Source organism: Elephas maximus, chromosome 12 (assembly GCF_024166365.1).
Source record: "Elephas maximus indicus isolate mEleMax1 chromosome 12, mEleMax1 primary haplotype, whole genome shotgun sequence".
NCBI lineage: Eukaryota > Metazoa > Chordata > Mammalia > Proboscidea > Elephantidae > Elephas > Elephas maximus.
Window position 1 is genome coordinate 103,645,595 of NC_064830.1, and position 15,765 is coordinate 103,661,359.

At 46.7% G+C, this 15,765-nt stretch overlaps 1 protein-coding gene across 4 annotated transcripts in view; it reads left to right on the forward strand.

Moving 5' to 3' along the window:
* The window catches only part of RABGEF1 (RAB guanine nucleotide exchange factor 1), a 68,192-nt gene extending 53,103 nt beyond the window's left edge, over positions 1 to 15,089 (forward strand). For 3 of the 4 annotated variants that reach the window (XM_049904555.1, XM_049904556.1, XM_049904557.1), the window contains exons 7-9: positions 1,182 to 1,273; positions 7,024 to 7,280; positions 12,286 to 15,074. In XM_049904555.1, coding sequence (XP_049760512.1) covers positions 1,182 to 1,273; positions 7,024 to 7,280; positions 12,286 to 12,684 — 748 coding nt within the window. In that variant the 3' untranslated portion in view covers positions 12,685 to 15,074. Of the gene's footprint in view, positions 1 to 1,181; positions 1,274 to 7,023; positions 7,281 to 12,285 lie in introns of all 4 variants that reach the window. The other variant, XM_049904558.1, reaches the window with a different exon arrangement.
* Positions 15,090 to 15,765: the final 676 nt, after the last annotated feature.

Here is a 15,765-nt window from a genome sequence, read left to right on the forward strand (position 1 = left end):
AACGTAACAGCTAAGGTACCTACCATCCTTATATAAGTGTCTCTGTGTGATATAAGGAAACCCTGGTGGCGTAGTGGCTAAGAGCTCGGCTGTTAACCGAAAAGGTCGGCAGTTCAAGTCCACCAGGCGCTCCTTGGAAGCCCTATGGGGCAGTTCTACTCTGTCCTACAGGGTCGCTGTGAGTCGGAATCGACTCAGTGGCAGTGGGTTGGTTTTGGTGGTGATATAAAGAAAGGGAATGTGGTTAAGTTGAGAGATGTGAAAGGTCTCTTGAGTCCCATCTTGCTTACACATCTGACCCCAGGCAGCTTTAGGTAAGAACCATGTTTGACGTTAGAGATGGTTTCAAATCTCCAGAATTTCCAAGGAACAGGACTGATTTCTTGGTTCATCGTGCTGACTCTCTTATCAGGCAGGAAGCTATAAATATTGATACCAAGGCAGTGGGTGTCATCCTTCCCCACCCTACCAGGGTGTCCGTCATTCAGCCGTTCCTCCAACAGCGGCTGTCCACGAGCACAGTATAGATAGCATTTCCCAGAGCGCCCCAGCAAAACCCGTAGGGAATCAGCCAACCGAGTGTGGGAACGGGTCCAAGGCTGGGCATGGTGAGGTATTCTGGAGGAGAAGGGGCAGGAACCCCAGATGGGGTTCCCAGCAAGGGGCAGTCATAAGTAGATCTGTCCTTGAAGGTGTCACACCAGAAGTGAGGAGCTGTTATTGGAAAGAGGGAAGATAGAGCCAAGAGGTCAGAAGCCAGAAGTAACTAGATGGGCCTTGAACTTAGAAGGAAGATGAAGCAAAAACCAAAAAAGTAGTGCAAGCCAGCAGCGGAACCTTTGGAATGAAGTTAGGGTGTGACCAGGATACACACTGATTCAGGCCCAGGTGACACACGCTTGTCACTGGGCAGAGTCTGAAAGGGCAGTGAAGACACCAGGTGCTTCTCAGCTCTGCATTCTTAAATGCAGAGTGCTTTTCAGTCTTAGCAGCATCATCTCATTTGAACCACTGAAATCATCTACTCGTCCTGTGGTAAGTGCAGAAGAGAAATCTCATTTTAGGATCCTAGGAGATTTGGGCACATCAGCTGAGCTCCCATAGTGTGCAAGGGGCCTGGGGCGGCCTGATGAGACAGGGGGACTCCGCTTCACTTCTTCCCTGCCACTGTCTCCCCACAGAGCCCTGCACTGGGTCACACCGCAGATGCTTTGTGTCCCTGTTAACGAAGAGATTCCAGAAGTGTCCGACATGGTGGTGAAAGCAATTACAGGTGAGCGAAACCAAGATCTGACGTTGGGAGGTGTTTCCCTTGAGGTGAGCCTTTTGCTGGTGTTAGTTCATTAGTTCTTGTTTATTTCAGTAAGCAAGAAGTTAGTAAAATCCTTCCAAAACGCAGGCCGCAGGGACACGTCGGAGTACAGCAGGGATGCTTTGCTGGAGCCAGATTGTTCCTTTTAGGAATTTCAGGCTTTCAGAACAGCAGTGAATTCCCTTCCCCCTTTATGCTTAGCGACCAAGGTCTCTTATTTCTTGGTCATTGAACCAAGTGGTGGTCAAATGCAGCTGGGTTAATTTCTTAAGACTTGTTTGCATTTCTACATTTAAAATAATTCTGGAGAATGGCAAGGTAATCCTCAAGCTAGAGGAACTATATTAAAACGATGCCTTTTGCTGGTTGTTAATCAGAGATGTGTTTTGAATTATTCTCCTGGTTTGTTCATGAAGTAGAGTAAGAGCCCCCAGTTGATGTGACTTCAGGCTCCTGATGGGATTCCTGCTTCTGGCTCACAGGAATAACCCAGAAGTATAATAGAAAACTGGGAGCGGGGGAACCCTCCTCCTGGAGAGGACTTCCAGCCCTGGCCAGCTTTCCCTTAATTAAGGAGACTGGAAAAGGCCTGCCCACATAGACCTTATTAATGTAGAGCACTGGAAAGGAGAGTGGGTCAGCGAACGTTAGCAGTGTTGACGGTAGGCTGTTAAGTAGACTCCCTTTATTTATGAGAACCAGGGACTCACTCTAGCTTCAGACCAAAACAAAACAAAAAAAACCAAACCCATTGCCGTTGAATCGATTCCGACTCATAGCAACCCTACAGGACACAGTAGAACTGCTCCATTGTGTTTCCAAGGAGCGCTTGGTGGATTTGAACTGCCGAACTTTTGGTTAGCAGACGTAGCTCTTAACAAGTATGCCACCAGGAGGAAAGGGGATTTGCTTAAAATATTCTCAGGGCCCCAGGGGAGGCAGGCCCGGCACAAAGCTCTTCCAGCGACTGGGCTACCTTGTTGCCCCAAAGCAGCTAGAGGGTCTTTAGCCCAAGCGTTCAGCCAGTAACATGCTCCTCCCACTCTCGCAGATTGTGCTGCTCTCTGTGTGTCTTCACATTTCAGCTTCTTTTACTAAGTGAATTATTTTCTGATTTCTTCAAGTTCTGGAGGTTGATTCTAACTGGCCTAGCTAAATACTGTCATCTTTGTTGTTCAGAGCTTTTCTGCTGGACTCGGCCACAGAGCCCGTGAGTTGACCCCTTTGGGTCTAGGCACACCCCCACCCTATCTTTTCCTCAGGGAACAGCGTAAGAGATAGAAGGTGGGGTGGTAGGTTTCCCAGGAAGTAGTGGGCACAGTAAGGATTTCAAAAGCCAGGATATCAATCTTCTACTTACGTTTTGCCAAAGACTTTTACTAGAAAGTTCAAAACCAATTGGTTTATGTTTAAATTCAGAGGAGTTTATGTTGAGGACCCTTTTCTGAAAGCCATAGGTCGTACTTTGTAAAACCAAAAACTACAGATGCTGGGCTATTGTTTACTGAAAAAAAAACTAAGAGTGACGATTTCAATGTATCAGTAGTTTCTTAATAGAATTTGAGAGGTGACAGTTTTCTCTCAAGGCAGCTGAGATGGACCATCAAGGAATATTTTGATAGTAGAAAAAAAAAATCAACCTCAAAATTTAAAAAGCCTCCTTTTTTTTCTCTCTGTCAGCCCCCACATCCTGCCAGGCCAAGTGTGGGTACACCCCAGCTCCATGAGGGCTACAGGCTACACGATTGTTTCCTCCCTAACCTAAGATTGTCTGCCTGAGCACAGGGGTGATCAGAGAGGCCACGACTGTCCCCGTCTCATACCGGTTACATTCCCCACATCGTCCCATTTGCCGTTAATCCGCACCATCGGTTTTTGTTGATAAACATACTGAATGAGGCAGTTTCTCTCTAGAGAAGAGACCCCCGGAAAAAGAACCCTCCTGTGTCCCCTGGTTCCTAGCAGGGCCCTGTCCTGGCACTCAGGGCTTCAGAGATGATCATCTCTGTTGTGGGAGACACACAGCGAGAAGAGATTTTGAGGCTTTTGAGCTGACTCAGGGTGTTGAGAGGAGATGGTCATAGGGGCTAAAACAGGTCACATCTAGTGTACGCAAGGACGGAATCAACCAGAGGAAACAAACTCCCATTGCGGGAGCTTGCGGCTCGGTGAGGGGTCCCTGAAGCACAGAGAGTAGTGACCAAACCTCTGCTGTGTGTTTCCTCCGATGGCCAGAGGAAAGAAAGTCAAGGGCCTTCAGTGTAGGGAAGTGTGTTTTTAAAATCTTAGTTCCACAAATGTGATCTTGAAAACACCTGAGAGATGCTAACCCTCTAAGAATGACCCTTTAGTCAAATTCAAGGGGGGAAATAACCACTCACAGACCCTTTCCAAAGAAGCTGCCACATCTAGAACTTGTGTCTGAGACACCGGCTTCATCCTAGACAGGCTAGCCTTTATGGCCAGTGCTTGCTGGTAAGGGCGTCTCCAGGATTTCTGGACTCTCACCCGTGGTTCATTGGGGCAGCTGATACCACATGTTTATGTGACCCATCAGCCGTGAGAGGAAGAGTGGGCAGTAGATGGTGGCAGCCGAGGGATCGGGGACATGTAACTGTGTCCAGGGACTGGTGAGACTGGGTAGGAGATCCCGCTAGTCAAATGGTATACTGTCAGCTGGTTTCTTCTGGGGCAGAGGGCTCACATGCTGGGCTGACAAGTAGCAAACACGGGGTCTGCTGAAAGAGAGCAGCATAAGATTGAGAGAGTCTGCAAGGCCTCAGCCCTGAGGTTTAATTAGGACAGCCCTCAGGACTTCTGAAAAGTGCCAAGCGTGTCAGCCGTGAGGAGACACAGGATCAGAGAACCCCATCATCCGCGTCTCTCAGCTCTCAGAGTTTGGGTATAAGGAGTGTCGAGACCTGTGGTCAGTGGTGAACGTTTCTCTTCTCATTTGGCTCCACCCGTACAGTTTCTACCTGGCTGTGGGAGCTGCCCCCTAGAGCAGGGGCTTTCAACCGGGGCCAGGCAGTTGGCAACATCTGGAGACATTTTTTAATATTCCGCCAATGAGGATGTACTGGCATCTAGTGGATAGAGGCTGGGGTTGCTGCAAAACTTCCTACAGTGCCCAGGACAGGCCCCTACAACAGCCCAGAATGTCCACAGAGCCGAGGTTGAGAAACGTGACCTAGAGGAGTAGCCTCCTTTGTTGAGGTTAAGCGTAGACCTCCGGGTCTGGCTGAGAGCTCACGCTCCGCCCTTTCGCTCCCACTGCCTACAGGTGAAACCTGCACAGATGGCATAAAGCGGACGGGCTGGGGAGGGGGGTCATACTGAAGAACAGCTAATACAGTGATGAGCTTCCTGTTTGGTTTGGGTTGTTTTTCTCTCTCAGGTCTCCTTGAGACTTTGTTGTTGTTGCTGCTGCCATTGAGTCGGCCCTGGCTTACGGTGACCCCACGCTGCCTGGTCCTGGAGCTGTCTTCAAAACCAGCTGCAGATCAGACCACTGTGATCCATGGGTTTTCTCTGGCTGGTTTTCGGAAGGAGATCACCAGGCCTTTCTTCCTAGTCCATCTTAGTCTGGGAGCTCCGCTGAGACCTGTCCAGCAACACACAAGCCTCCGCTGACAGACGGGTGGTGGCTGCCCTTGAGGTGCCCTGGCCCAGAATTGAACCGGGGTCTCCCTTGTGGAAGGCAAGAATTCTGGCCTGAACCAGTGCTGCCCTCTAGCTGAGACCTCAGGGCAGTGCAAGTCATGGAACTGCACATGATGTGGGGGTCTAAAAGAGCTCCCCGATATCCTTTGTTCAGGCCGGAGGACTAGGGGTGGGTGAAGAGTATGGGAAGAAATCCCTGGCATTTTTCTCCCTTTCTTCCTTCCTTTTTTTCTCTCCCTTTTGCTTTCCTGGCCCTGCCCTATGGCAGTAGCAGCCACACAGATGTCCAGATAAAAAGTCATACGCAATAAAGTAATAAAATTTATTTTCATAACTAATAGAACAAAGGTTATTAAGTGATTAAAAGTTTAAAATAAAGAATAAAAATCAACAGCAAGAGGTAGAAGGCTACACGGTAAATGAAGTAGTAAAAAATGGTAATTTTTAAAAAGGATCTGACCCAAATTCTTTTTTAACAAGTTCTGTTTAAATTAATTAAATAAATAAATAAGCCATTGTCGTCGAGTCGACTCCAGCTTACGGCGATCCCATGTGTGACGGAGTAGAGCTGCCCCGTAGGGTTTTCTTAGCTCTAATATCTTTACAGAAGCTTTATTCTGTGGTGCCACTGGTTGGGTTTGAACTACCAACCTTCAGGCTAGTAGCTGAGCACAAACTGCTTGTGCCAACCAAGGACCTTTCTGTTTAAATAGGGGAAGAAAAATAAGTAGATTGAGACTTAGTAACAATAATTATAATCCAGAATTAAAAGATATTAAAGGTGCCAAATGATAAGATAAGCAAAAATCGTATAATCCACATAATAGACTCATCGTAGGGGGAAAAAAAGCATGAGTAAGTTAAAGTCAGGCCTGTGTACCGCCTATCATGTTTGTCTTCCATGGCTGACCGTCCTCCGAGGGCCCCCAGGCAGCCAGAGTGCTTTGGCACACCGCACCACCTGGTCTGAGTCTGAAAGGTTTATTCCTGTTAGTGGCAAGAATTTGCTGTCAGGTTAAGCTGCTTTAGCTCATTTCTTTCATGATGCCCCAGGTTGCTAGCAGGCCTGCCCATTCCAGGCACGCTTCCTCTCATGCTCCCGGCCTCTTTGACCAAGGGCGTGCGTGCATAAGAGCCCACCGGTTGCCCTTAGTGGAAGTCAAAGGCAGCGGAATAATTTTTGTCTGAGAGAAATAAATGTTATTTATAAGATTAGGTTTCTACCCTTGCTCTTGCCCTCTGCTAACAGCAGCCTATGAGCGTCATCAACGGCTGCCGACGATTTGCAGGGCCATGAGGCTTACGTGCCGTGAGAACTGGCTGCTGGAGACTGAGTGTGTTGCATTTCAGGGCTGTATTCTGGATAGTAGCCACATTTCTAAGAAGCAGCGTGCACACTGGCTTGTTCTAAATGAGCTTTAGTGTTTGCAGGAACAGAAAGAGTCAAAGCACTCTTCCGTTAAAGCAACTTCTTCCTTCTCCGTGGAGCTCAGAGGCAGTTTATCGTTGTGATTAAAAACCTGGGCTTTAGAGCCGTGTAGACTTGGTTTCATACCCCAGCTCTGTCACTTGCTCTTTGTATCATCTAGGGCAAGTCATTGACCTCTCTGAACCTCAGTTCCCTCATCTACAAATAGCACCCACTGCGCAAGGTTTCCGGGGATCAAAAGGAATATGGTTGCAGAGCGGCTGTGTAGTGCCTGGCTCGTGACTTGTGTGTTCTCTAAGTATGAGCGTGTAGTTACGGTTTTGGGGGTCTGAGTGTTTCATGGAGCCCTGGTGGTGCAGTGGTTAAGGGCTCAGCTGCTAACTAAAAGGTCGGCAATTTGAATCTACCACCCACTCCTTGGAAACCCCACAGGGCAGTTCTGCTCTGGCCTACAGGGTCACTATGAGTCGGAATCGACTCGACGGCAATGGGTTTGGTGTTTTGGTTTAAGTGTTTCGTACACTAGTGGGGTCCTCTGTAACATAACATAAAAAACGATATACCATGGCTGCTTTTATGCGATTGTCTTCTCACCAGCAGCAGTCTCTTCTTTTTCTAGATATCATTGAAATGGATTCGAAGCGTGTGCCTCGGGACAAGCTGGGCTGCATCACCAGGTGCAGCCAGCACATCTTCACTGCCATCAGGATCACCAAGAGCGAGCCGGCCTCCGCCGACGACTTCCTGCCCACACTCATCTACATCGTGCTGAAGGGCAACCCCCCACGCCTCCAGTCCAACATCCAGTACATCACCCGCTTCTGTAACCCCAGCCGGCTGATGACTGGAGAGGATGGCTACTATTTCACCAACCTGGTCAGTACGCAGAAGAGCCACCAAGGGGCTTATTTTGAGGACGAGGCAGGTCACGCACAGGCCCGTGACAGTCTCTGCTCCTCTAGGCTGAGGATGCTGACCTCATATCACAAAGTGCATGTGACCAGGCCATGCAGACACCCCACCCCCAGCACCCACCAGGCCATGCAGACACCCCACCCCCAGCAGACACCCCACCCCCAGCACCCACCGGGCCATGCAGACACCCCACCCCCAGCACCCACCAGGCCATGCAGACACCCCACCCCCAGCAGACACCCCACCCCCAGCACCCACCGGGCCATGCAGACACCCCACCCCCAGCATCCACCAGGGCTTGTGTCTCTCTCACGGGAAATGGGACAGCCATGTGCTGAGCTTCTGCGGCTGCTGAGTGCCACCCTGGGGCCAGAGGCTGTTCACTGGGTCAGGCTGTTTTAACCAGGAACGAGTCAAATCTTGGACTTTGATTCCCTACTGAAAGACTCGAGGCTTATTTTTTGAGTTATTTCTACAAGTTGCCTCTTAGAGCTAAACACAGATATTTTAAGAAAGGGTCAGTTCAGAGGCTGTGACGTGATTTTCAGTTGTTGTTTTGTTATTAATTTGTAAACAACACTGATGGGTAATTGATTCTAGCCACAACAGTGTTATATTATGTCTACCCAAGTTGTAAAGCCAAACACTTGTTTTTATTGACTGCTGAGCATCTTCTACCTAAAGAGCTGCGGCTGCTAACCTGTAGGTCGGCAGTTGGGACCCACCAGCCGCTCCTGGGAAACCCTATGGGGCAGCTCTGCTCTGTCCTATACAGTCGCTATGGGTTGGAATCGACGCGACAGCAACAAGTTTTTTTTTTTAAGCTTCTACTTAAGAAGCCCTGGTGACGCAGTGTTTAAGTGCTTGGCTGCTAACCAAAAGGTCAGCGGTTCAAACCCACCAGCCGGTCTGTGGGAGAAAGATCTGGCAGTCTGCTTCCATACCAATTTACACCCTTGTAAGCCCCGTGGAGCAGTTCTGCAGGACTGGGCAGAGTCAACTCAACAGCAGTGGGTTTGGTTTTGGAAGCTTCTACTTACTTGCTTTTTTAATGATCATGAGGATGGCACAGGACTGGGCAGTGTTGCCTTCTGTTGTACGTAGGGTCACTGTGAGTCGGAAGCAACTCGACGGCACCCAGTAACACAGCAATTTATTTGCTTTAGACTAGATGTATTGTAAAGGTAGTGAGCTGGAGCCTCAGGGCACCTCGTGTGCCGGCTGTTCTGTGCTGGGAGTGATGGGGGTCGGGCAGGTGGGACCAGCTGCCAGTGAGGGAGCATTTCTGGTAAATTGCCTGAAGAGGACCTCAAGACAGGCCCTTGAGTCTCTAAGTCTCCAGACATTTGTTGTGACTTATTTTTACATTCTAAATATGTATTTACTTTTGTACCTAGTTTTGTATTTGTAACCTTTTTATCTTTTCCTTAAAGTTGTTGTTGTTATTAGGTGCCATCGAGTCAGTTCTGACTCATAGTGACCCTGTGTACAACCGAATGAAACACTGCCCAGTCCTGCGCCATCCTCATAATCGTTGTGCTCAAGCCCATTGTTGCAGCCACTGTGTCAGTTCATCTCATTGAGAGTCTTCCTCTTTTCTCCTGACTGTGTACTTTACCAGGCATGATGTCCTTCTCCAGGAACTGATCCCTCCTGACAACATGTCCAAAGTACATGAGACAAAGCCTTGCCATCTTTGCCTCCAAGGAGCTTTCTGGTTGTATTTCTTCCAAGACAGATTTGCTCGTTCTTCTGGCAGTCCATGGGTATATTCAGTATTCTTCACCAACACTACACTTCAAAGGCAACAATTCTTCGGTCTTCTTTATTCATTGTCCAGCTTTCACATGCATAGGAGGCGATTGAAAACACCATGGCTTGGTCAGGTGCACCTTAGTCTTCAAGGTGACATTTTTGCTTTTCAGCACTTTACAGAGGTCTCTTGCAGCAGATTCCTCCGATGCAATGCGTCTTTGATTTCTTGGCTGCTGCTTCCATGAGTGTTGATTGTGGATCCAAGTAAAATGAAATCCTTGACAACTTCAGTCTTTTCTTCATTTATCATGATGTTGCTTATTGGTCCAGTTGTGAGGATTTTTGTTTCCTTTATGATGAGGTGTAATCCATACTGAAGGCTGTGGCCTTTGATCTTCCTCAGTAAGTGCTTCAAGTCCTCTTCACTTTCAGCAAACAAAGTTTTGTCATCTGCATAACACAGGTTGTTAATGAGTCTTCCTCCAATCCTGATGCCCTGTTCTTCTTTATATAGTCCAGCGTCTCGGATTATTTGCTCAGCATACAGATTGAATAGGTATGATGAAAGGGTACAACCCTGACACCTTCCCTGGCTTTAATCTACTCAGTATCCCGTCATTCTGTTCGAACAACTGCCTCTTGATCTATGTACAGGTTCCTCATGAGCACAATCAAGTGTTCTGGACTGCCTGTTCTTCGCAGTGTCATCCATAATTTGTTAAGATCCACACAGTCAAATGCCTTTGCATAGTCAATAAAACACAGGTAAACATCCTTCTGGTATTCTCTGCTTTCAGCCAGGATCCATCTGACAGCAGCAATGATATCCCTGGTTCCACGTCCTCTTCTGAAACCAACCTGAATTTCTGGCAGCTCCCTGTTGATATACTGCTGCAGCCGCTTTTGAATGATCTTCAGCAAAATTTTACTTGCATGTGATATTAATGATATTGTTCAGTAATTTCTGCAATCAGTGGGATCACCTTTTTTGAGAATAGGCATAAATATAGACCTCTTCCAGTCGGTTGGCCAGATAGCTGTCTTCCAAATTTCTTGGCACAGATGAGTGAGCACTTCCAGCGCTGCATCCGTTTTTTGAAACATCTCAGTTGGTATTCCGTCAATTACTAGAGCCTTATTTTTCGCCAGTTGCCTTCGGTACCATTGGTTCCTGCTCATATGGAACCTCCTGAAATGGTTGAACATCGACCACTTCTTCTTGGCATGGTGACTCTGTGTATTTCTTCCATCTTCTTTTGATGCATCCTGCGTCGTTTAATATTTTCACCATAGGACCCTCCACTATTGCAACTCGAGGCTTGAAGTTTTTCTTCAGTTCTCCCAGCTTGAGAAATGCCGAGCGTGTTCTTCCCTTTTGGTTTTCTATCTCCAGCTCTTTGCACGTGTCATTATAATACTTTACTTTGCCTTCCTGAGCCACCCTTCAAAATCCTCTGTTCAACTCTTCTACTTCATCATTTCTTCCTTTTGCTTTAGCTACTAGATTTTCAAGAGCAAGTTTCAGAGTCTCTTCTGACATCCATTTTGGTCTTTTCTTGCCTGTCTTTTAAATGACCTCTTGCTTTCTTCATGTATAATATCCGTGATGTCATTCCACAACTCTACTAGGCCCCACCCGTGTTACTGACTCCTTGTCTTCAGCCATTATGTTCAGTGTTCGTTACCACGGTGCCAGCTTCTGGGGAGCAGGGTTTGCAGGTGGTGGGGCTGGGAGTGCTCCGTGTAGGCAATGCTCACTCCCTTACCTGCGGTGCTTTCCGTCCCTTCCAGGCTCCTCAAAAAAGCTTCATCGGTCTGAATGGGATGAGGTGGAAGTACCCCTGTTTCTTACCATAAATGGAACGTGTACTTGGACTGCCATAGAAAAGCCTTGTGGATTCCTGTCTTTATACAGAGAGCGCCAGGAGATCTGGACACCCCGGGGAAGGGCAGAGGTCGGGACGCAGCCTGTAGAGGAAAACCGAAGCAGGACTGGGGGTGTTGGGAGGCGGCCCTAGTCATCGGCAGTGCAGCTGCTGGATCACTTGGCGGCTCCCCAGCACCTTAACTTGTGGCCTCTGCTGCATTTGTGCCCACTCGCCTCATCTCCTTCTTCCCTGACTCGGGGTTCGGCCCCACTCCAGTGAGACTGCCTGGGCAAACATGAAGTCTGCCAGTTGCCAAGTCACAGGGGAACCTTTCCATCTTCATCTTACTTCACTCCTCTCGTAGGCCTTTGTTTGGCAACTGCTTTTATCCCTTGGTAGGCTCTGGGTCCCCCCAATCCCCTTCCAGTCCCTTGGTAGGCCCTGTGCCCTCTCCTCCGCTGGATTGTCTTATTCCCTGGGGTGCTGCCACTCTGCGTCTCTCTCCCTGACTGTCTCCTCCATCTGTTAGTCACCTGTCCTGACCTCACGCTGAGCTCCTCAGGCTTAATTTGTTCAAAACTGAAATTGTTTCCCCATCAAATATTTTCTCATCCTGCGTTCCCTGTTCCCGTGAGTGCAGTGCCATGTGACCTAAACCAGGGACTTTAGGACAGCAGTAGGTCCCTCCTATCTCTAGGTAACGGCCGGGCCACAGCACAGTGCAGTACAGCTCCATGTGGAAGCGCAAGGGGGCCTGTTCTCCAGCTACTGTCATCCAGTGGGTCAGTTGTCATAGATTTGCTAAGTGTTCCTTAAAGAGATGATTCACTTTTTTATGAGTGGTAATGTAGACTCCTGTAATGGGTTTCTCAGCTGAAATCCTGACAGCTGCCCGCTTTTCCCTGTTTATCTTGAATGGTTTTGTTTTTTTTTTTAAATGTGAAAATGGTACATGCTCATTGCATAAAAATGTAGTCACTGTAAGAAAGTAACAGAGGTCTGTCTAGTGTGGCATTTGCCCCAGCATGTCTGTACCGAGAATTCATGGCTTACCACAGACCAGGCACTGTGGGCTAAGTGTGTCACGGGAGTTGTGTTGTTTAACTCTTGCAGTAAACCTAGGTGACATCCCCCACATTTTGCAGATGTGTAAACCTCAGAGAGCTTGAGTAACTTTCCCAGGGTCACACAGCTGTCGCTGTTAAAATGACAGAGATGACAGTTAACCCAAGCTGGCTGATTTAAAAGCTTGTTCTTTTAACAACCGTGTTAAAATATCTATTTGAATGTTGGTAGCTTTCCTGACCTGACTATATAATAAATTAGGTTCTCTTTTCTTGCAGTGCTGTGCCGTGGCTTTCATTGAGAAGTTAGATGCTCAGTCGTTGAATTTAAGTCAGGAGGATTTTGATCGCTACATGTCTGGCCAGACCTCTCCCAGGAAGCAAGAATCTGAGGCCTGGTCTCCAGGAGCCTGCTTAGGTGTTAAGCAGATGTATAAGAACCTGGATCTCCTGTCCCAATTGAATGAACGACAGGAAAGGATCATGAGTGAAGCCAAGAAACTTGAAAAAGACCTTATAGATTGGACGGACGGAATCGCAAAAGAGGTTCAAGACATTGTTGAGAAATACCCACTTGACATTAAGGCCCCAAATCAGCCTTTAGCAGCTATTGACTCTGAAAACGTTGAAAATGATAAACTCCCTCCACCGTTGCAACCTCAGGTTTATGCAGGATGATGGCTATTGACATGGATAGTATTTATTCGAGTCTAAATTACAGCTACCCCTTACTCCAGTCCACCGGTTGGGTTCTAGGATATAACTACCCCTTACTCCAGTCCACCGGTTGGGATCTAGGATATAACTTAATTGCTTATAAGCGTCAGCAGTTTTAAAGGTACAGTTTTGTGGGGATTGTTTTGTTGGTTTGTTTCGTTTTGTTTTTCCTGGCAGAGGACGGTTAGTAAATAATAAAATATATTTATTTGAGTTACCGAAATAGATTCATTTAAGGCTTGTGTGAAACTTTTACCAATATCTGCTTTTTCTCCATGGTTTTCCTACGTGCTTCCTCCGGGGCATGCACTCGGGTTCGTTTGGGGTAAATAATTGCCTTTTAAAGGGTCAGACAAATGAATGACGCAAAGTATATGTTCGAAGGGATTCAGTGGTACCACTCTTCTGTAGTTTGAAATAATTTTGTAACTGTAAAGATAGAAGATATATTGATAAATAAATATGTAAAATTGTAAATATGTTTTAAAAAAAAAGGAATGGTGTCTGCTGTGCATGGCATTTCATGTGGTTATTTTGTTAGTTGAAAATGAAGTAGGCTGAGCGTCTGCCTTGACCCCCACTTTGTTTGGTTTCCCCACTGAAATGAACCTGGAAGTGGATGGACCTACTCCCATTAAAATGATGGCTCCACTTTGAACAATGTGTTAGTCCTCAAAGTTGAAGTCCTTTATAGCAAGACACTATGACACTGTTGAGGTTCAGATAATTCCTATAGCCACATAAAGTCGCCGTTGAGGGTAGTTCATTGAAGACTTTAAATCATGCTTCTTGCATCTTTTTCCCCCATTCGTTCAACAGATGTAAATTGAGCTCTTTGAGGTACAGGACCTGGGTATGGGTTGGAAGGCAGGGGGCGGATAGGAGCCTGATGGTGAGCGTTGATGGGACATCCCTCAGAGCTGTAAAGTGCAGGGTGCCTTCAGCCTCCGTGGTCTGCTTCTGACTTCGTGGATCACCCAGACACGCATCCTATAAACCTAGGGCAGGGTTTCTCAAACACAGTTCTGTTGACATTTGGAGCCTGAGAGTTTTTTGCTCTGGGGGCAGTGCTATGCACTTGAAGTCAGGAGCATTCTCCTTCCCGACTCCCAGTTGTAAAGAAATGTCTCCAGACATTGCCACGTGGTCCCTGGGGGACAAAATCGCTCCCAGTTGAGAACCACTGATCTATTTTATAAGCAAGGAAGGTTATTTTCCTGGTTATTACCAAAGAATACTGTGTTAAATGCCCCGTGTAATGTGAACTGATCTCTAGTCCACGGAGGCTGCGCAGCCACCTGCATTGTGGGACTTTTCCTGTCCTAAGGGGACATTTGTGTGCTGTTACCATTCTCCTCCACTCAGTGACTCCTGCACATGGTGAGCGTACCTGCGAGACTGTGAATGGTTCTCGAACAGTCTCACATCACACGAGCAGTCAGGAAAGGTTCCCTTGCTTTCCCAACATCTTCCTGATGCAGTAAAACCTGGGAAAGACAGAAACCTGTCAGAGAAGGAAAACATAAATGTATTCCACTAACACAAGTGATAGAAAAGTGGTAAGACTGCACCTGTCAAAGGCGGAAAACTTGCGCTGAGACCCAGAAGAACGAGGCAGTCCCAGTGAGTTCGGCTCTCACAGGTTTTACTATCGTATACCACAGATTTCTAGGGTAGTGATTTTTGGAATAAAACTAGGGTGGGTATAAAACTTTTTATCCTTAACTTAGATCTACTTGAAACATCTTTCAAGCTCGACACACCTAGTGTCATAAGCACTGAAGGCACAAAGCCGTTAGCTTAGACAGCTGGTCACAGTGCTCGTGTGGCAATGAGTTACCATCCAGTGCCGGGAGAGTTTGCTCCTAGAATGTCCTGGGCCCAAATGATTTTAGTAGGAAGGCTTCCTCTTCTTTTTTCTTTATTTTCTACGTACTTTTTAGGTGCTAATCCAGGTATCCATAGTCATAATTCTCCTGGAAATACACAGTTCTTTTAGATGTTGTACATTATATTTGTTAAATAAAGTGTGCATATCAGTCCCACAAAAGCTGGCTTCTTTCGGTTTTTCTGCACGTCTGTAAGTTGCTGAACTGATTTTTTGTCTGTATGTCATATTGGTCAAGTTGTTCCGACACGGACTGTTGCCTAGCGTAGAAGACCGTGTTTCTCTACAGTCAACAGCGAAACTATGACCGGAGCTTCCGCTTTCCCAGCCAGAAAGTATTGATGTTTTATCTACTGTAAATGTGATTGGAATAAATCTTTGGAACAGAAATCCTTATAAATAAAAGTTCGTGATTCATCCCTCTTTCCCAAATAGTTGATTTTTGGCTTTTCGTCTTAGGACAATGTGCTTTGTTATTAATAACCTCTTTACAAACGTTTCCTTCTTAAGCCACACCCAGGACTGTCATACTTAATAGTAAAACGTTAGAGGCATTCCAGTTAAAATTGAGAAGACAAGGATGTTTGCTGTCACCACAGTTCCCATTGTTCTGGAAGTTCTGTTCAATGGAAACAAAAGTAGAGAGAAAAGGAGTTAATATATTACCAGTACAGAGATTATATAGCTTGGTGATTGAGAACATGAACTCTGGAGCTAGAGGGCTGGAGTCTGAAATTTGGTTCTGCCACTTACTAGCTCTTTGGCCTCGAGCAAGTTACTTAATCTCTCAAGTTTCAGATATCTCAGCTGTGAAATGGGAACAGTACCTGCTCCATGGAGTTGTGAGGATGAAATGACTTGGAACAGTACCTAACGATAAGTGCTCGAGTCTTAGCTATTATTTGTGGATGATTTTCTAGAAACCCAAGGAAGTGATATTAAAACTATTATGTGAGTTACCGCAAGTCGGCTCTTCCTCATGGTGACCTTATGTATAAAAGAATGAAACGTTGCCTAGTCCTGCGCCACCTTTGTGATCTTTGCTATGTTTGAAGCCATTGTTGTTAAAGTTCACTAAAATGGTGAAATGTAAAATGATAAAATAGCCATAAAAAACCATACAAAATGACTTTCCTGTATCATTACTAACAAGT